The sequence below is a fragment of the Diceros bicornis genome, chromosome 4 (genome assembly GCF_020826845.1).
Source record: "Diceros bicornis minor isolate mBicDic1 chromosome 4, mDicBic1.mat.cur, whole genome shotgun sequence".
NCBI lineage: Eukaryota > Metazoa > Chordata > Mammalia > Perissodactyla > Rhinocerotidae > Diceros > Diceros bicornis.
Genome location: NC_080743.1, coordinates 67,844,385 through 67,865,453, shown reverse-complemented (window position 1 = coordinate 67,865,453; position 21,069 = coordinate 67,844,385). Strand labels below are relative to the sequence as shown.

General features: G+C 38.3%; 1 protein-coding gene across 1 annotated transcript in view; it reads right to left on the bottom strand.

Moving 5' to 3' along the window:
- SDHC (succinate dehydrogenase complex subunit C) overlaps positions 1–21,069 on the bottom strand; it is a 29,302-nt gene that overhangs the window by 7,548 nt on the left and 685 nt on the right. Inside the window, exons 2-4 of the mRNA XM_058539652.1 lie at positions 17,843–17,899; positions 15,601–15,702; positions 7,821–7,882 (exon numbers count right to left, since the gene is read on the bottom strand). Of these exons, the coding sequence (XP_058395635.1) occupies positions 7,821–7,882; positions 15,601–15,702; positions 17,843–17,899 (221 nt within the window). The remainder of the gene's footprint in view (positions 1–7,820; positions 7,883–15,600; positions 15,703–17,842; positions 17,900–21,069) is intronic.

The window sequence follows — 21,069 nt, the reverse complement described above, 5'->3', positions numbered from 1 at the left end:
CTCTGGGTAGTCAGTATCAGAATTGAATTGAACTGCAGGAAACCCAGTTGGTGTCCAGAGAATTGGAGAATTTGCTGGTATTGGGAAAAACACACATTTGGTGTCAGAAGTGTTGTGAGTAAAAACAGTTCAGAAGAGGAGAGTATTTTTTGAAAGCACAGAAAGGCAGCCAGCCAACACACTCTCTCTTTTAATTATATCTGGGTTGGAATTTGTGAATTCATTTCCAAATCTCCTTAACCTCTCAGAGACATTGTTTAAATTTTTTTTCTGATTACAAAACATATTGCAAAGAATTATAACATTATAGAAATGTATGGTTTAGAAAAGTTCCCCATAATCCCATTACTCAGAGATAACCACTATTTTGTGTATATCCTGAGACTATGTTTCATTTTATGGTTTTTTTTGAAGTACCCAACCCATCAGAAAAATACCACCTACTTCAAATACAATTACTACTACAGCCATCTTTTACTGAAAATTTACATAATTATTTAATCGTCATAACAATCTGAAAAATAGTACTACCCTCATGTAGCAGGTGAAGAAACTGAAGCTCAGAAACACTAAGAAGCATATCGAAGTTTACTCAGCATGAAGTGACTGGGCTGGGATTTGAACACTACATTCAGATTTTTTCTACTAATACCACACTTTTTTCTTAAGCACTTATAAACTCCTGATTCTTAACTGCTTTTAGATTTGTTGGTGTTTTCATCTTTTAAAAAATACTGATCTTGAAAAAATTGGCTTGGGGTTATGTAGTAGAATGGTTTTTTAAAACATTTGATTTATCTAAAAACAGTCTTTTCCTTTTGAATTGATTAAACTAACTGACAGAATTCTATGACATTCATAGGAGAAGCAAAGGCTGAAAACGCTGCTGTTCACATCCCAGGACTTCCATCAGTTTTGACTCTGTGGTAGGTAACGAGAGTAGACGGTGTTATCCTAGGATGAGGCAGACATATCAGAGTCTTTTCTTCTATGGGTTAGGGTTGCTATGAGTGGCCATTCCTAGGACTCAGCTATTAGACTGTTGTCACATTTGGTGTACAAATCAGGGCTGAGTCTGCCCTGATATCTAAAGCATATGTGTGGCTGTTGAAGTTTCAGAGCTTTGGGCTTGCACTGAAATTCAAAGGGATAGTGGAGGGGCTCCTGTGATCTTTTAACTTCCTATCTATCCAGACTGTCGAAGATTCTTTAACACTCTTGGGTCATATCTTCCTCCCACACCTTCTCAAACTATCTCCATTCATGGTACCTTGGTGTTTTCAGTAATTTTTTTCACAGTGTCTCTAAGCCAAAAGAAATGCCTAACAGTTTTGTTTATTAAGTAGTTAGATCCAAACAACTTAAGTATTTATGTTCTAAAATTTAGTAGCCATTTGAAAAAAATTATCCACATAAATGGAAAGAAAAATTTTTATTTCATTCTTAAATAACCACAATTACTTACTAATGGGATGTATACATTGTTAGATACCGTACAACACCTCAAATCCTGGAAATCAGATTGGACATCACCATCCTCATTTCCTATTCCACACTGATTTTCACACAGGTCAGATTGGAGAATTAGACCTTCATTGAGAGATCACCTGAATCCATAAGCAAACCTATTGCTCAGGCAGTAAGCTTCTTTTCTAGAAAAGCCAAAGAACTTATAGATCTCTAAAGTAACTAATGGAACTCTGAAATGGCCATTTTTTTCTTCTGGGCTTTTCATGAGATGGGACCTTAGTTATTGATTCTCAAATGTGATGTGTTAGACATACGCTAGGAATCCTGGTCATTCCAGACTGAGGCACAAACTCTGGAGTAAGACAGATCTGAGTTCAGTTCCAACGCTGTCGCTAACTAGCTACTATATCATCACTTCCTTTTCTGCTTATACTAATGCCTAGTTAGGATTGTGAGAACTAAATTAAATACTATATCTAAAGTTCCTAACATAGGTATGGTAGTGATTATTTACATTAACAATAGGAATATTTCATCCTACACCTCTCAGAAAATGTCTGATGATTAGTAGCTAAAAATCTCGTTCTCAGCCCTTCCTACTTCACGACTGCTACATCTTAATCCTTGCATTACCAGGGAGGACCTGGAAAAATTGATTGTTACCAGAAGAGAAAATGCTTCTCAGAAATGCTTCATTTTTCCTCAGTGCATGAAAACTCCTGACCCCTCCCCACCCACCGAGGCTGCAGGAAAACAGACAGGCAGAACACATCACGATGACATTAGTGTGAAAACACTTTAGATAAAAGAGCAATCAGGTGCTGTCAACCTCAGTTTTAATCATCACTTGGACAGCTCCACCAAGGCTCTTTTAGATGTTTTCATTTTCATTTGCAGTGACATCTGCAGGGGCTTGCTGGGAAGAAGTATCTGAAAGAGCTTATGATGGCTTCTGGAAGCGGCAATAGGACTCACTGACAATCTGCACAGTTCTGTATATAGCACCTAACTGAGGTGCAGCAGGCCGGAGCTGGTCTTGGCAGCCAAGTGAAAGCACCATTTAATTTTTCTTAGTGATTAGATAGGACAGCTTCAGTGACTTTGTTTTCCCAATTTAAATTGTTTAGCTCTTAGAAGAGTGCTCCTCAAGCACTCAGGTTCTAGGAGAGGCTATTTCCGGCTTCCCAGTACACAAGACATCAGAGGAGGATTTAGGAAATCTCGTATTTATTTTCTTCTCATATATTTTTCACTTGTAATGAGGAGAGTCTTGGCCAAAGTCACCTTTGACTGAATTAACTGATTGATATTCCTTGAAGATGTGATATGAGAAATAAATACTTGGTCTTTTTCCCCAGTTTTCTGGCACACAGCTCCTAAAGCCCTTGGAATCTCTGAAGTGATAAGTGTCTTCTGTATGCTAATGAGATGACTGGTGGCTGGGGGCTCCTAGATAACTTCAGGATGGGGGCTAGTTGCCAGAAAGACCAAGGCATGACTTGTGGGTTGGAACTTTCAGCCCCATACTCCCCTCTCCTTCCCAGCCCCCCACACCAACAGCCAATAATATAATCACTCCAGCCTAGGCAATGAAACCTCCATAAAAATCCCTAAACTACCAGGTCCAGACAGCTTCCAGCTTGTTGAACACATCCATGCGCTGGGAGGGTGGTATGCCCAGAGAGGGCATGGAAGCTCCAGGTGCACTTCTCCCCTCACTTCTCCCCAATACTTGGCCCTATGTATCTCTTCCATTTAGCTGTTCTGAGTTGCATCCTTTATTTAAAAAAAGTCAACGTAACTACAGTGTTTTCCCGAGTTCTGGTAAGCTGTTCTAGCAAATTATTGAACCTGAGGAAGGGGTCATGGGAACATTGATTTAATTTAGTTCTCACAATCCTAACTAGGCATTAGTATAAGCAGAAAAGGAAGTGATGATATAGTAGCTAGTTAGTGACAGCGTTGGAACTGAACTCAGATCTGCCTTACTCCAAAGTTTGTGCCTCAGTCTGGAATGACCAGGATTCCTACCGTATGTCTAACACATCACATTTGAGAATCAATAACTAAGGTCCCATCTCATGAAAAGCCCAGAAGAAAAGAACAGCCATTTCAGAGTTCCATTAGTTACTTTAGAAATCTGTAAGTTCTTTGGCTTTTCTAGAAAAGAAGCTTACTGCCTGAGCAGTAGGTTTGCCTATGCATTCACGCATCTCTCATCTCTCAAGAAGTTCTGATTCTTCAATCCCCCTGGTTTTAAAGACTATCCAAAACATTCAGTACCATTCTTATACTCATTCAAGTTAACTGTATAATTCATTTATAGTTGCATTCCTCTAAAATATCTGTTGTTTAGCATCCATATTTTCTTGTTCTAATTTCATTCTTTTTATTGTCGTATGCTGCATCTTGTTGATTACCCTTTGCAGTCACATTCATACTGCAGCTTCAGCTACCTGCTGTTCTCAAGGAATTTACCTAATTTCACCTAGATTCTTATACCATCTGTCACTGTGAAAAACCATGAGTATTTTAATCCCTACAGAACCAAAGCAATGGAAGTGTTACTAGCCATCTCTATCTTTTTTTTTTCCCCCCAAAGCCCCAGTAGATAGTTGTATGTCATAGCTGCACATCCTTCTAGTTGCTGTATGTGGGATGCGGCCTCAGCATGGCCGGAGAAGCAGTGCGTCGGTGCACGCCCGGGATCCGAACCAGGACCGCCAGTAGCAGAGCGCGCGCACTTAACCTCAAAGCCATGGGGCCGGCCCTCTTTCTATCTTTTAAAGGATTATTTGTAAAGTTCTTTTTCAATAAATTCTATTTTAAAGTCAAACTAGTGTCATCATGCTTTTCAGTTCAATATGCTTTTTAGAATTTATATATTGGCCACAAAATCTCTACAGTCTGAATAAATACCTTATCATGGATTTGTCTAGGCCAGTTTGTCCTGTTACTGGAACAAACAAGAACACAAACCTTTTAAGATTTCCGATGGTCAAGTTCCAACTTCTCAGAATGCCAGTCAAAGTCCTTCACTGTCTGGCACACTTTCCAGCCTTATCTTTCATCACTTCTCGCATAAACACTACTCTCAAACAACCAGACCCAGTCATCATTATCCAGTGACTCTGGACACTTTCCAATCCCTATGCTTTTGCGCAGCATCAGGTAGTTTCTTTGCTGGAATGCCCTCCTCTACCTCCTCTTTATGAACTTTCCTACTCATACTTCTTTCATGCTCTTCACTCCTTAGAGTTGGTCTCTCCTCTGGGATCTCATATCTCTATCTCTCCTCTGGGATCTCATATCTCTATTAAAACGTAATCATAATGCAATATAAATATTTATTTGTCTTACTCCTTAGACTCTTCCAACCTTAAGGGTAGAGGCTATTATTATCACTCTCCAATTTCTAATGCATAACAAGAGATTAATTAGAAAGTAGGAGGAATGAACGTTTCTGAAATGACCACTATGAGCAAAGTGATTTACATGGGTGTATTCATTTAGTAAATGAAGATTTACTAAGCACCTACTGAGTGCTAGAGGGTATGAATGGTAAATAAGATAGATGCAATCCCACTCTCTGAAGAGATTAGTCTAATAAAAGAGATAGATTTATAAAAAGCAATCAAAATAATTACAAATTATATAATATAAACTATGAAAGAAACAACCAGTGCAATAAGAATGATGAAGGACTAGTGCTGTGAAACAGAAAATTAACAATAGAACTAGAAATAGAAGCTACTACTTTAGATATGGTGGTAAGCAAAGTACTCTTTGAGTGACAATTTTGTTGAGATCTAAAGGATAAGAAGGAACTAAACATGCACAGTGGAGCAAGGGGTAGGAATGGACATTTCAGATCAAGGAAATAAAACATGCAATGGCTCTGTGGTGAGGAAGAGTTTTGCCTGTTCCCAAGAATTCAAAGACCAGTGTGACTAGAGCAGAGTAAGCCAGGGGAGGAATGGTAGAGATGAGTTAGGCAAAAGCCAGATCAGACAGGGCATTTTAGGCCATGGTGGAGATTTGAATTTTAATCTAAGTGCAAAGGCAAATACAGTAATAGGAAGATTCTAAGCATGACATGATTCAATTTATTTTCAAAAGGGTTTTATTTTTCTTGCTGTTGTGTGAAAAATAGATTGGAGAGGAGCCACAAGAATGCAAAGACCGGGGCTGGCCCCGTGGCGCAAGCGGTTAAGTGCACGCGCTTCAGTGCACGCGCTTCCCTGCGGTGGCCCGCGGTTCGCTGGTTTGGATCCCAGGCGCGCACCGAAGCACTGCTTGGCAAGCCATGCTGTGGCGGCATCCCATATAAAGTGGAGGAAGATGGGCCTGGATGTTAGCCCACGGCCAGTCTTCCTCAGCAAAAAAAAAAAAGAGGAGGATTGGCAGATGTTAGCTCAGGGCTGATCTTCCTCACCGCAAAAAAAAAAAAAAAGAACACAAAGATCACAGTTGTTGGGACTGACTTCATTTCAGGCCAAATGATCCAGGTCTTCTCACCATTTGGTTCAATGGACATCATCTTCCAAAAGGCTGTTGTTATTAAGTTTATCATGCTTCTCATTCCTGTTTCCATAAGTCAACATCCAGAGTACAGTTTCTTGAAATCCCATCAATTCTGGGATAGACATTGTTAAATACCCATTTTACAAGGTATAAACTGAGGTTTAGAGAGTTTAAGTTGCCTAAGTCCACCTAGGCAAAATCTGTTCCCTTCCAGTTCTGAAAGAGGGACCTCTATGAAAGAGTCAACATTCTTTCTTTCATTCAGTGGTGATAAATACACTGAGATAATAAGGGAAACAGCAGCCTAATAAATAAACTGCTCTTGTTCTTCCAATGATTTTTAGGATTAAATCTGCTCATCGATAACACCAAACTAAGCAGAAAGTATCAATCTAAAAATTTTAAGATTCTAAGTAAGGAGAAATAAAGTAATTATGAATTTACAGTTAGAATAGCCTAGTCTTGAATTTTATTGTGTTATTTCACTGCAAGTAGGTTAAAAACCAGAAATATACAGGAATTCTCAGGCAACACCCATCATCTTTATAGCTGGATTCCATCATTCCTTTACCAAGCAAAGGAATGATAACATAGGAATGGTAACATCAGACCTTAGATAGGAATTTCCATCCTTACTTGATTATCAACAAAACTAACCTGATTGCGAATAGCAGAGACACAGCTTTAGATAATTTCTGCCAATGTCTCAGTAGTAGCTCCCTACATACAGGACCCCTACACTTGAGCCACCGGTGCTGCTCTTGCTGATGACCACTTCAGTAAAAATTCAGTCCACAGAAGCCTAGGAGGGGGGCCGGCCCTGTGGCTTAGCGGTTAGGTGCGCACGCTCCGCTACTGGTGGCCCGGGTTCGGATCCTGGGTGCTCACCGACGCACTGCTTCTCTGGCCATGCTCAGGCCGCGTCCCACATACGGCAACGAGAAGGATGTGCAACTATGACATACAACTATCTACTGGGGCTTTGGGGAGAAAGGAGGAGGAGGATTGGCAGTAGATGTTAGCTCAGAGCTGGTCTTCCTCAGCAAAAAGAGGAGGATTAGCATGGATGTTAGCTCAGGGCTGATCTTCCTCACAAAAAAAAATAAGAAGCCTAGGAGGACCCTGTAGGATATTATGAAAAACAAAAATAAGTCCATGTCTCCAGCACCAGCCATAGAAAAATTTAAAATATAGTTGATCTTCTCATAAAGTATCCCTACCAGGGAAAGATGCATCAGATCTCAGAAACCTGATTATAATCTGCACTTCCTATCTGTAATAAACCTTATTACTTGAAAAGGATGCACTATCTAAGACCAGCAGACAATTCACTCTGCAGCTGTATTTCATATTAAATAACTAAATAAATAGACATTCTGGTCTGTAAACCAAGATTTTGTGAGATTAGAATGTGAGTTGGTCTTTTTGGGCCTAATCAATTCTAGGTGACAAAGAATGGGTGCTAAAACTGAGTTTCTGGAAGAATAAGGCTGATGACTAATCTTGGACTGTGTTTCGTCAATGTTCAGTCTGCCAGCCCATCTCTATTACGTTTCTATCTCTGCTCTCTATAATTTTAATAAATATAGTATCAGGACGTGCTAGGGATGATTTAAAAATCGGCTAAGAAAAGAACCTAAGCATAGTGGGAACTCATAATTAATTGTTAAAGGACAGAATGAACAATAAGCTTAAATGAACTCATCATTTTCTCTAAATCAAGTTGCTGAGTTGTAAAGGTGGCAGTGCCTAGAGCCACAGAAACAGCAACGTTCTTCATAGAAGTGTGTGTGTAAGCACATACACATAAAAACACACAGACATACCTGCACTCAAGGCAACACCAGTGCCACGGTGGCAAATGGACATCACCATAGGAAGAGACCAACTGCAAAGAAATACACAAAGGCAATTAAAAAAAGGAAAAGATGACACTATAGTAGAGAGTCCAATTTGGCAAAGAGAACATAAACTACTTTGGAAATAGGCACTATTTAAACACAAAAACAAAAACAAATAGCTTTCACATGCCTATGTTTCCACTTTCTGGTTTCAAAATAAGAAAACTGATTTATTTAAGGAGAAGCATCCCTCCCTTTTACCACGCTGCATCTGGTAGATAGAGCTAAAAGGAGGAATCAGTTATAACTCAAACTCCTCCCTTCATAGGAGACAACATGGGTCAAAGACACCAATTAAAGTGGCATACAGTTAGAAAATAACCACTAGAGGCCAGTCCTGGTGGCTTAGTGGTTAAGTTTGGCGCACTCCACTTTGGTGGCCAGGATTCAGTTCCCAGGTGCGGACCTACACCACTTGTCTGTGGGTGGCCATGCTGTGGCAGCAGTTCACATACAAAAAGAGCGAAAAGAGGAACACTGGCAGCAGATGTTGGCTCAGGGCTAATCTTCCTCAGCAAAAAAAAAAAAAAAAGAGAGAGAGAGACACACACAAAAGAATCACTAGAATACAACCACCTGAGTAGTTCTGTTTCTCCAGTCATAAGTTTCAAGTAGAAGGAAACCTAAGTGAGTTTTATTTATCCACTGTTTCATATAATATATGGTCACCCTTGAAGTCTCTCTTATTATATGCCCCCAAAATATCCAAATTGAGCATACCATTTATTCCCTAATAAATTACCTATCCCAAATTTTTAAGTCCAGTTTAGCTGGATTTAGTATATGTTTCTTAATCCACAGTGGTTTTGAAATACTTTGTCATCAAACTCCTTTTTAAATCATGTTCTGAATCGTCAATTTGCCAAAGCATTTCACAGAAGAACAATGAACACTACTATATTCTGGACCTAGTTCTCAAGCTCAAGAGGGAATGGGTTAGTGAAATGGAAAGAACAGGAGTCTTTGGATAAAGTTAACATTCACCCTGGAAAGTCAGCTTAGATAGGGAATGCTGAGCATAATCAGGCCACATGTTCAACACTCTAAAGGGAAGCAACTCAAGTAGGTTGCAAAGATCTCAAAAAGAAATTCTAACTATATAATGAAAATGTTCACAGTAAAAAAGGAATAATGTCCAAAGAAACCAAAAAAACTGGCTAGACACTACTCTGATTAACTCAGACTTAACAGGATAAATATAAAAGGTGGAAGAAGAGCCACTTAACAAAGGACAAGCAGAGAACAACGGCATAATTTGGTTAGATGAATCAGGAGACTAAAACCCAGAATGAGCTGAGGCTTGCAAAAATGTCAAGGACAACAAAAAGGGGCTTTTAAAATTGTATTCAGGGAAAGAAAGCCTCCTAACTGGGATGGACAATTTTATGTTAATGGATGACAGAGTGCAAAGCAAATTGCTCAACTATTTTATTTGTCAAAGAGAATGATTATCAGACTGAAAAAGAGAGAACAAATATTGATTTGAGAGAACTGAAAAAAAAAGGGGTGGGGAAATTGTAAGACATTGCTTAGCATTCCAAATGCACTTAGGGCTCCTGGCCAGATGAATTAAATCTCATGACTGAAAGAGCTAACAGATAAAACACATGTACTGTGCTGGTAGTCTTTTAGAAATACTAAAATAGAAAATGGGAGTCATATGAGAAACCACTGAAGCCAAATGTTAACCTAATTTTCAAAAATGGTTAAAACCATAGCCTGGCTAGTCTAGTACTGAGTAGGTAAGGGAGATTTTATTTTCAACATAATAACCATGAGGCCAGCCCAGTGGCGTAGTGGTTAAGTTCGCAGGCTCCGCTTCGGTGGCCCGGCGTTCACAGGTTTGGATCCCAGGCGCAGACCAACACACTGCTTGTCAAGCTATGCTGTGGCAGCAACCCATATAAAGTAGAGGAAAATGGGCATGGATGGTAGCCCAGGGCCAATCTTCCTCAGCAAAAAAAAAAAAAAAAAAAAAGTGATTCAGAAAATAAAATAATAACCACAATATTATTTCCAGTCCCACATGATCTTCCAGAATCTTGTCACTCCCCATCAGGCAAGCATTTAGCCCCTTGAACCTGGGCAGGACTTCATGACTGATTGCCTCAAACAGAATGGCACTGCACGACTTTCAAATCACTTCCCCTCCCTCCCTCTCTCCTGCTATGAGGAAGCCCAAAGTAGCCTAGGCAGAGAGATCATGTAGACAGGACCATACGGAGAGAAAATGAGGGCCTCTCTAACAGCTAGAATCAATCCAAGACATGCGAGTACTGATCTTGCGTACTTAATTCAGCCCTAGCCTTTGTGTCTTCTAGCTGAGGCCTCAGACATCATGGAGCAGAGACAAATCATCCCATCTCCTGTTCAAACATTAGCTAAGAGTCTAGTATAGAAAATCAAGATTGTTTTAATTCATTTACTAGAAAAGATGAAAACTAGGAGCCAGTATAATTTGCCTTAGGAAAAATTTTTTTCAGGAAATACTGAGATCCTTTTGAACACAGATTATATCTTATTCATCTCTGTATTTCCAACTCCTAAGGGGAGTACCAAGCACACTGAGCAATCAACAAACATCTACTGATTTGAAATATATTAATTTTATTTCCTTTTTTGACTGTTAGTAGAATGGTAATCAAGGAAAAGCTAGAGACATAGGCTATATGAATTTCAGCAAGTAATCTAATAATTATGCTGCAAACAATACCATCAAGAAAGTAATAAGCATTTCTCCAAAGAAGATACACAAATGACCAATAAGTATGTGAAAAGATGCTCAAAACCACTAATCATTAGGGAAATGCAAATCAACACCACAATGAGATACTCCTGCACATCCATTAAGATGGCTATTGTAAAAAAAATTTTTTTAAACACCAAATAACAAGAGTTGGCCAGGCAGGATATGGAGTTCACTGCTGGTGGGAACATAAAACAGTGCAGTCACTGTGAAAAACAGTACACCAGTTCCTCAAAAAATTAAATATAGAACTACCATATGATCCAGCAGTTCCACTTCTGGGTATACACCCAAGAGAATTGAAAGCAGGAACTCAAAGAGATATTTGTACACCAATGTTCATAGAAGCATTATTCACAACAGCCAAAAGGTGGAAACAACTCAAATGTTCATGGATGGATGAGTGGATAAGCAAAACGTAGTATATACATACAATGGAGTATTATTCAGCCTTAAAAAAAGCAATGGAATTCTGACACATGCAACATGGATGAACCTTGAAGACATATGCCAAGTGAAATAAGCCAGATGCAAAAGGACAAACACTGTATGATTCCACTTTATGAGATATCTAGAGTAGTCAAATTTATAGAGACAGAAAATTGAATAGTGATTGCCAGGGGCTGCGAGCAGAAGGGAATGGGAATTATTGTTTAATGAGTACAGAGTTTCAGTTTGAGAATATGAAAGGATTATCAAGATGGACAGTTGTGATGGTAGCACAACAATGTGAATGTACTTAATGTCACTGAACTGTACACTTAAAAATGGTTAAAATGGCAAATTTTGTTATGTATATTTCACCACCATAAAAAGTTAAAAAAAAAGGTAAAAAGACAACCCAATTAAAAAGTGAGCATAGGACTTGAACATACATTTCTCCAAAGAAGATATACAAATGGCCAATAAGCACATGAAAAGATATTCAAAATCAATAGAGGTTGTCAAAAAAAGGGGAGGGGCTTAGATCTATTTTATACGGTTCAAGGTAGAACTAGAGCCACCAGATAGAAGATGTAGTAAATTCAACTAAAAAAAGGGTCTTTCTGATGATAAGAGAAATTCCCAAATTGGGAAATGGCAGTAGTGAGTTCCTTGTCACTAGAGGTGTACAAGCATAGGCAAGCAACCATTTATGAAAATATTGCAGAGGAAATTCACTCATTAGGTATAACGGTGGCTTTTAAATATATATATATTTTGAGCAGCACCTTTTCTTCAAATGCAAAAACCAATAAATAAAAGAGATCAAAGTAAAGTTGCTTTGGTTACCACTGGGGGCCTACAGTGCAATCTGCATGTTGGCCAGCCCCACACAACTATCCACAGAAGCTTAGTGGAATATCGAAAGCCCCAAGGAGTACTCTTAAAACCAATGAGGTTGATGACTAAATTTAAAGAATCCTTCCTAAGTTTTTAAAAAAGTTTTCTAATATCCTTTTGAATGACTCTTATTCTCCTGATAACTTAACCCCTGTATACACTTTTGCTTTGATAAACTGACTCAATTTACTGAGATAAAGAGTACTTCATAAAGTGCTAACTTAATCATTTACTTCCAGGCCTCCTCCAAAAAAACTCTAAAAGTTAGTAGGAATAGAAAATATGATTCCAGATATCTCAGACATCTTTCCTGGATATGTCACCTTGGAAACAGCCCCATGTTTCCTGCTGTTTCTTTTTTCCCCACAAGTATGTACAGTTTCATAACTGGAAGAGCAAACAAGGTAGTGCAAGACTCCCCTCACTAGCTTACGACCATTTGTTATACGACCCGTGAAAAAAGGCCAGGGCTTTAAATACAGATTCAGAATAATTTGAGAAGTTCTTCATCATTATAATCCTCCCCCAAATGTTTTATCTCTTAAAAAAAAAGTTTCACCATAAAGTAGCAAGGATTGAGGATGACCTATTAGTCTCCTTCTGTTGTAGTAGAATGTCCAATTTCTGCAATCAGAATTATTTCTGGAATCTGGCTTGGAGAAAAATCTGAAGGGTTGTGGTATTTGTGGAGGTGGTTAAAAAATGGCCAGCCTCCCTGGCAGAAACCCAAGTAAAGAGGGTAGCAGAGCTCAAGAGGCTTTGCTGGGTTAGCTAGAAACGAGTAGATCTACAGGGGTTTTTCTTAGAAGACACCAGTATAACAGCTATCAGTGCTACTTCTGAGGACAACAGATAAACATATAGATGCATGTATGTATATGTATATACTTCCATACATACATGTACGTGTGTGTTTGCATACACATACATATATCCTAGCTCTATCTACTGAAAGGGCCTAGAAGCAATGACATCCTGGTAGCAATGAGCACATCTAGCACCCAGACCTTGATTTCACAGGAGTCATCTTGAAGAACTCCCACTAGCCAAGTCTGGGACAACTGGAACATCAAAATAAATGAGTAACAGTGTAACCCTTTGGGCAAATAATAAGAAATATATGTATATATATATTGGTCTCTGTTCCTGGTTCCTGATACAGAGCTCCTAAAACCCTTATAATCTCCTGAGTGATAAGGGTGCCAGGAGCATCTTTTATTCTAATACTTGGTCTTCGACCCTGGTTCCTGATACACAGTTCCTAAATCCCTTGGAATTTCCTCAGAGGTAAGGGCGTCCTTTGTTCTAATGAGGTGACTCTGGATGGGGGCTGGTCACCAAAAAGACCAAGATACGATTAGAAGCTTGAACTTTCAGCCCCTACCCCTTTTGCCCGGGAGGGGAGACAGGCTAGAGATTGAGTTAATAATTGATCACACCTATGTGACAAACCTCCACAACAATCCCAAAAGTACAGGGTTCAGAGAGTTTCCAGGTTGGTAAATAAATCCATATGTCAGGACGGTGGCTTACCCCAACTCCATGAGGACAGAAGTTCCTGTGCTCAGGACTCTTCCAGCCATAGAGGTACCTAAAAGGGTACCTAGCTGTTCATCTATATCATTTGTAATATCCTTTATAATAAACTAGTAAATGTAAGTAAATGTTTCCAAGTTCTGTGACCCATTCTATAAGATTATTGTATCCAAGGAGGGAGTTGTGGGAACCCTTGATTTATAGCTGGTTAGTAAGAAGTATAAGTGACAACCTGGAACTTGCAACTGGCATCTGAAGTGGGGGCAGTCTTGTTGGACTGAGCCCCTAACCTGTGAGGTCTGTCCTAACTCTAGGTAGTTGGCGTCATAATTGAATTGCAGGACACCCAGTCGGTGTCCAGAGAGTTGGAAAATTGGTTGGTGTGGGAAAAACCCCTACATATGTGGTGTCAGAAGTGTTGAGAGTAGAGAGGAAACAGTGGGGTTTTTCCTTTAGTTGGTGTCATAAGAGTAGAAGAGAAACGAGTTTTTCCTTTCAGGAATCCTTGAGTGTGTACTGATAAAGAAAGCAAGCTTTACCCTAGAGTAATAAATAAATCTAGAAAGTATGATGCAATTAGAAAAATCACAATTTGGCAACCATCATAGAAATAAGTGATTCAGGCAAATACCATCAACAGATGCTGATAACTAAAGGTCTGATGAGAAATAGAATATTTATAGTCTCAGAGTATCTCTCCACAAAGTTAAGTATTAATTAATAAACACAACATCTTTATCCATTAACTTTATAGTGGAGAAACCCAGCAGACACATTTTAACCAGTGATAAAGTTTGTATCACCAGTAATGGGATAAATCATTATCATGTGCTGCCCCCTAACACAATGCACTTCGAAGAGCACAGCATCACTTCAGAGGTATTCCTGCCAAATATGCATAAATCACAAGAAAACCTCAGGAAAACGCAAACTGAGAACATTCTAAAAATGTCTAGGTCATAAAAGATAAGGAAAGACTAAAAAACTATTCCACACCAAAGGAGATTAAACAGACAACTAAATGCAATACATGTTCCTGGATCCGATCTTGGATGTATAAGGACATTATTGGGACAACTGGCAAAATTTGAATGGGATTTGGGGATTAGACAGTAACACTGGATCAATGTTAACTTTCTGATTGTGATGGTTGTACTATGAGGAGTGTCCTTGCATTTAGGAAACACACTCAAGTATTAAGGAACTGTGGTAGGCAGAATAATGGCCTCCCTAAAGATGTCCACACTATAACCCCTGGCACCTGTGAGTATTTTACCTTATATGGCAAAGGGAAATTAAGGTTGCAGATGAAATTAAGTTTGCTAATAAACTCACCATAAGATAAAAAGACTATACTGGATTATCTGGATGGGCCCAATTTAATCACAAGGGTCCTTAAAAGTGTAAGAGGCTGGCAGAAGAAGGGAGTCACAGAAGAAATGTGACAATGGAAGTAGGGTCAAAGTGATGGGATGCAAGAAGAATCTGACTTATTGCTGGTTTTGAAGATGGAGGAAGGAGGCCACGAGCCAAGGAATTCAGAGCAGCCTCTAGAAGCTGGAAAAGGCAAGGAAACACTCTCTCCGAGAGATTCCAGAAGGGAACGCAGCCCTGCCAATACCTTAATTATAGCCCAGTGAGACCTACGTCAGACTTCTGACCTACAGAACTGTAAGATAATAAATGTACTGTTTTAAGCCACAAAGTTTATGATAACTTGTTATAGCAGCAATAGAAAACTAATACAGGAGTAATGGGGCATCATCATCTTTGTAACTCATTCTCAAATTATTCAGACATGTTAACAAGTTGGGGATCTACATAAAGGTATATAGGAACTCTGTGTACTATTTCCGCAATGTTTATGTAAATTTGAAATTGTTTCAAAATAATTTTTTTTAATTAATAGGAATTACATTTTGACTTACCAGAATTTTCCGAATGGTAGTTTACAGGATAGATTAACCTTCTAAGACCAGAAGATAGAATTTAGTCATCTTCTTATAAAAAAGGCCTAAGAGAAATAATCAGGGAGGCTATGGGTCAACCTCCAGAACTTCCACCCACTACTTCTAGATTCCCTGGCTCCAGAGACCTTACCTGTAGATAGTGATATGGGGAGACAAAGGACGGTTTGAACCAATGTTCTTATTCCAGAACCTTTCCATCTCTTCTCTGGCTGTGGTTCCCAAAGGAACAGCACTAAAATAAAATCAGGTTTTAAAATGATTAAAACTAAGCTTGGTTTAAATTTTTACATAACAGAAAGTTAAAATAAAAAAAGGTAAGCTGGGCTGAATGAACTCACTGTATCGGGAAAACACGTTCGTCCACTCACCTTATCTTTATGCCAAAGTCTGACTCAGTTATTAATAACCTCTATCACTCAATGAGGTCATATCAGAGGATACCTCCTCTTTCCAATCCCCTCAACACTCAGGTCCAGCAATGGAAGCTCAACTTCTTTCTTGTTGGGCAGCAGGGCAAGTACAATATGTCAAAACCATTCCCATAAATGAATTACCCTTTTCCCAGGCCACGGATGCTATCTCATACATTACCACCTGCTCTCACCTGGCTCTTCAAGATGCCTTCAGGTTCTCAAAAATCAAGAACTGGATTCAGCTCAGTACCTCTGAATAGTTTCTTGATTTCCCTTGTCATTGGGCTAGATTGAGGCCAACTGTTAAAAGCTATGCTCAACAATTTATTATGTGCCTATATTAAACATGATTCCATCTCCCTCAAAAAACTATCTCCCCATAGATTACTTATTAATTATAAAAGGAAAAAACAGTAAATTCATAGTGGGAAAAAAACTAGCAGACATTTCCTCATTCAAATGATCAAAGTTACAATCACTGATAATGGGACAAATGGCATCATATGCCCCTGATATGATGTACTGAGGATATAACATCACTTACGTATTACTCCTGTCAAAAATGCATAAACCTGAATCTAATCATTAGGAAATAATCAAACAAATCCAACTTGAGAGACAGTCTAGAAAACAACTGGCCTGTATTTTTCAAAAACGTTAATGTCATAAAAGACAAAGGAAAACTAAAAAACATCTCTAGATTAACGGATACTAAAGAAATATGAAAACTGGATACAATATATGAGCCTAATTAGATCCTGGATGGAGGCAAGGGTGACTGTAGTATTTCTAAAAAGTACATTATTTGGGACAAATGGAAAACCTGAAAATCAACTGTATATCAGATAAGATATACAAATCAACTATATATCAGATACATCAATGTTAAATTTCCTGAATTCAACAATTGTGTTTGTATAACTACAATGGTTATATAAGATAATGTTCTTGTTCTTAGAAGTATTTACAAGTGTCATAATACCTGCAACTTAATCTCAAAGAATTCATAGAAAATAATAATAATTAAATATATATCAGGCTGAACCACACTAAATTGTCAATATTAGACCAGTTTTTTGACCTACAAAAATAACAATTTCATATTGCAAAAGCTAAAATACATAGAGTGATAAGTAAACATAGCAAAATGTTAACAACTGATGAATCTAGGTGAATGGCACACAGAACTTACTTCATTGCACTATTCTTCCAACTTTTCTGAAAGCATAAAATATTTCCAAAATTAAAAGTTATAAAAAAATAACAGGGGCCGGCCGGGTGGTGTAGCGGTTAAGCACACGCACTCCACTTCAGCGATCCGGGGGGTCGTGGGTTCAGATCCCAGGCACGCACCGACGCACTGCTTGTCAAGCCATGCTGTGGTGGCGTCCCATATAAAGTAGAGGAAGATGGGCACAGATGTTAGCCCAGGGCCAATCTTCCTCAGCAAAAAAAGAGGAGGATTGGCATCGGATGTTAGCTCAGGGCTGATCTTCCTCAAAAAAAAAATAAAATAAAAAAATAACACAGAGGCAATTGCTGAAGTCAACAGACTAGGAATGAATATAGCAGGAAAAAATATATTTAAAGACTAAGTCCTGGGAGCTGCCCCAAATTAAAGGTTGCAAGGGAAAAAAAAGCATTAAAAGATTAAACAGAAAGGAAAAAGGAGAATTAGATATCAAGGAAGGAATCAAGAATTAGAGCAAGCAATGAAATTAAACATAGCAGAAAAGCTGAAAGTGAGGAAAATTAAGAAAAGACCAAAGAAATATTCTTATCCTTCCTTCCTTCTACTACCAGATGAGAAAAACAGTGACCACAATCACTAAATTTTCAGCCATCTACGACTACCTGCTTTCATACATATCCCCAAAACCTAAGTTAACAACCTATTGCTTTTCTCTGAGGAAAAAAAAATGTTAAGTAATAACAATCTCCACAGATTTAGAAACTTACTTTCTGATACAGAGCTGAGGACTAAGGTGGGCACGGAGGCAATGACGGCCAACACGTCTGCAAGATAAGAGAATCAGAATCAACAGACATTTAGAGATCAATTTCAGTATATCAACCTCTCTATTTTTGTACCATATTAGACTTAGGGGTGGAGGGATAAATTAAGAATAAGATGAAAACATTGACAGTATCAGTGTCCTTGAGATTATTTTCTAGTTGGAAAGCTACAACTTTAAATAACTTGAGAATAATCAGAAATATTACTTACAAATGCAAAATAAATTTAACTGAACACAAATAATACAAGGTAAAAGAATAATCAGAGTTGGTAATGTTCAACAAAGAAATACAGAAAGTGATTTTTTTAAGCTAGATCTTAAAGGAGATGATGGTTAAAACAGGGGTAAAAACAAACAAACAAACACACACCAGAATAAGCTACCGGCAACACCAAGTATACAGCTGAGCTACAGCAGACACCTGTTGCAAATGGATGAATTAAAAAGGTTGAGGAACAAGGAGTTTGTGGAAGAAGGGTATTAAATATGAACCTGTCATTTTAGGAACTAAGTTCCAGACAACCTCAATGAACTTCAGGTCAAAAAGTCTCTCATATAATAGTGCAAAATACATGAGAATGCAAAGATTTCTTCACTACCCACATGACAAGGTACTTGAAGAGGATACACAAGTTTTCTACCAAAAAGTTGCTATTTTTGAAATATACGTTATCAGTTCCAGAACTGCTTTTCAAGCCTAAAACTAAGATGTGCCCAGGCATTCTATCTAAAAAGAATTTAACTGATCCAGAATTTACACGGTATTATGACAAACACATGACCACTATACTCCTTTACTCACATTATTATATCAAATCTTTCCAAAAGTATTTAAGAAGGTTATTAGAGTGAAGCTCTGGAACTAAAATTAAAAATACATTGATTCTACAAAAGTTTACTACGTATCCACTATGTGCAAGGCACTGTGGGGATATAAGATCTCATTAAGATTCAATGATTTTCTAAAACAGCTCATGATGTCCCTCATACCACTGATATTAGACACAAAAACATTTCAAGAACCTCATGCTTTCCATTAGGACTCCAGAAGGACCTACTATTGGAAGGAAAAATAATCCAACCAACACTTCCTTCAGCTCTTCCCTCTTTCCAGCTTTGGAGGCAAGGGCTGAATAAAGACATTGTGTACCCAAGGCTCCCAGAAAGAAAGAAGTGGGAACAAATCTCTTTAAATCAATTGAAGTAATTGTCACTCTGAAGTTGCAGGGCACGCATTCCTCACATGAGGCTAGGTCCAGTCACTCAGCTACCCAGCAAGAGTTTGCAGATGTGGGTTGGAATCTACAGCGCTCTCTGTCTAGTGCTATTGTTCCCCAGACAAATACCCATGTAAACTTTCCACAAGGCCCTAACAGAAACTAGCTGCACAAACTCCATAACCTTATTTGAAATACGACAAAAGTAGGTATCTATCCTTGTCTTTCATGTGAAACCAGGAACTCTGAAAAGATTTCTCTTTTTTCACCCAGGAATAGTGCTTTATATCTTATAGCTAAAAAGTAATAGTATTTTTTTTTTAATTAACAAGCCAGAACTTATAATTTCTAGTTAGTGTTGTTCCCTTCTGATGTACTATATATGTCTTCCCAAAAATGTAATCATTGCTCAAACCATTTTTGAAATTCTCCTCTGGACTGGCGCAACAACAGTAATGTAAAAAGAACACTGGACCAAGTCAAAAAGCCAGACTGGAGTTCTAGATCTGTATAAGTTGTGTAACTTTAGAGAGGCACTGAACTTCAGCTTTTATAAAATGGGATTGATAATACCTACCGTATTGGTTGCTGGGAGGATTACAAGAGAAAATGTACAGGAAAGCATTCTCTAAACTCCAGTATACCACATATATGTACGATATTATTAATATTTCATTGGTCTCCTCAAGGTCTTTAGAATTCACATCACATTCTTTTTAAAACCCTCAGTGGTGAAAAAAATATTCATCTGCTGAAAATGGATTTGACTTTTGAAAAAAAACAAAAGTTATTCAAAGCCAAGTCTCTGTGATCAAATTAAATAAAACTCCTTTGGGCCAAAATGAGATGTGACTATAATACAATGAGCTCCTCTTATATGACCTCTAAAGTTGACCTGATGGTATGCCAAAAAGTTTCATAAATGCATGGGGTAACAGCAACACTAAAACAGACGTATAATAGGTCATAATCAATGACCTTGACTTGTCCAAAATAAACGGAATTAGTGACACTACTAGAACTAGAAACCAGCTCTTAGACTTTCTTAGAAGGTATTTTCCTTTGAGGTTAAATCAGCACATTATAAATAGCTCCAAAGCCCCCCAGTGCAATGGAAGTAGACCCAGAACTTCAATCAGGAAAAAAAAAATTTTTTTTTAATTCTCCATTTCTTCTCCTAAAAAAAGCCCTTGTGAGAAATGAACAGAGAGGTCCCCTTCCCATGAGAGCTTCAGATTACCACTAACGAAAAAGAAGTCCATTTCTTGGCATTGAATCCTAGTGGTGACAGTCCTACAGAACTGAACATGATACTGTCTGGACATACTTAACAAGTATAATGATCCTCAGCTTCTAAACGTTAATCCTGAAACTGCTAAAATAAACTGTTTAGAACCAATATGATCATTTCAAGCTAAATGTAAATTATACCAAAAGCCCCTGACATCTACCAAATTATGCTATATCAAAGAATTCAAAAGCATTCATTTATGGTCAACTACCCGGAATACAGGAGTCAGTTCTGGCAAGACTGGCCCTGGCATACCTTAAAAAAAAGATACGTTTGGAAATGAGAGGCAGGGAGAAAAATGGAGGATTAAGATAACCCATTCCTGATGTCAACTCCAAGAGAAATCTTTTGTCAGAGAGAAAAACTAAATAAAGTCCCTCTATTTTTAAACTGGGCGAGTGAAATGGAAAGGGAAATGACAAGACATTTGGGGAAATCAGGAATTAAATCTCAACAGCATTAAAGCTAACTTTCCAAAACAAATAGTCTCCAAAAATAGTGCTGGCATGAAACTATGCTGGGATTTGCACCAGGAGTGTCTACAGTCACTAAAGTCGCTACGGCTAGAAAGGCTCTGAGTAGAGAATGCCGCCTAGACAGGATACAGTTCAGGATGGAAGGACATCTAGGGTGTTTCTCCGGATAGTGAATTGACACTGC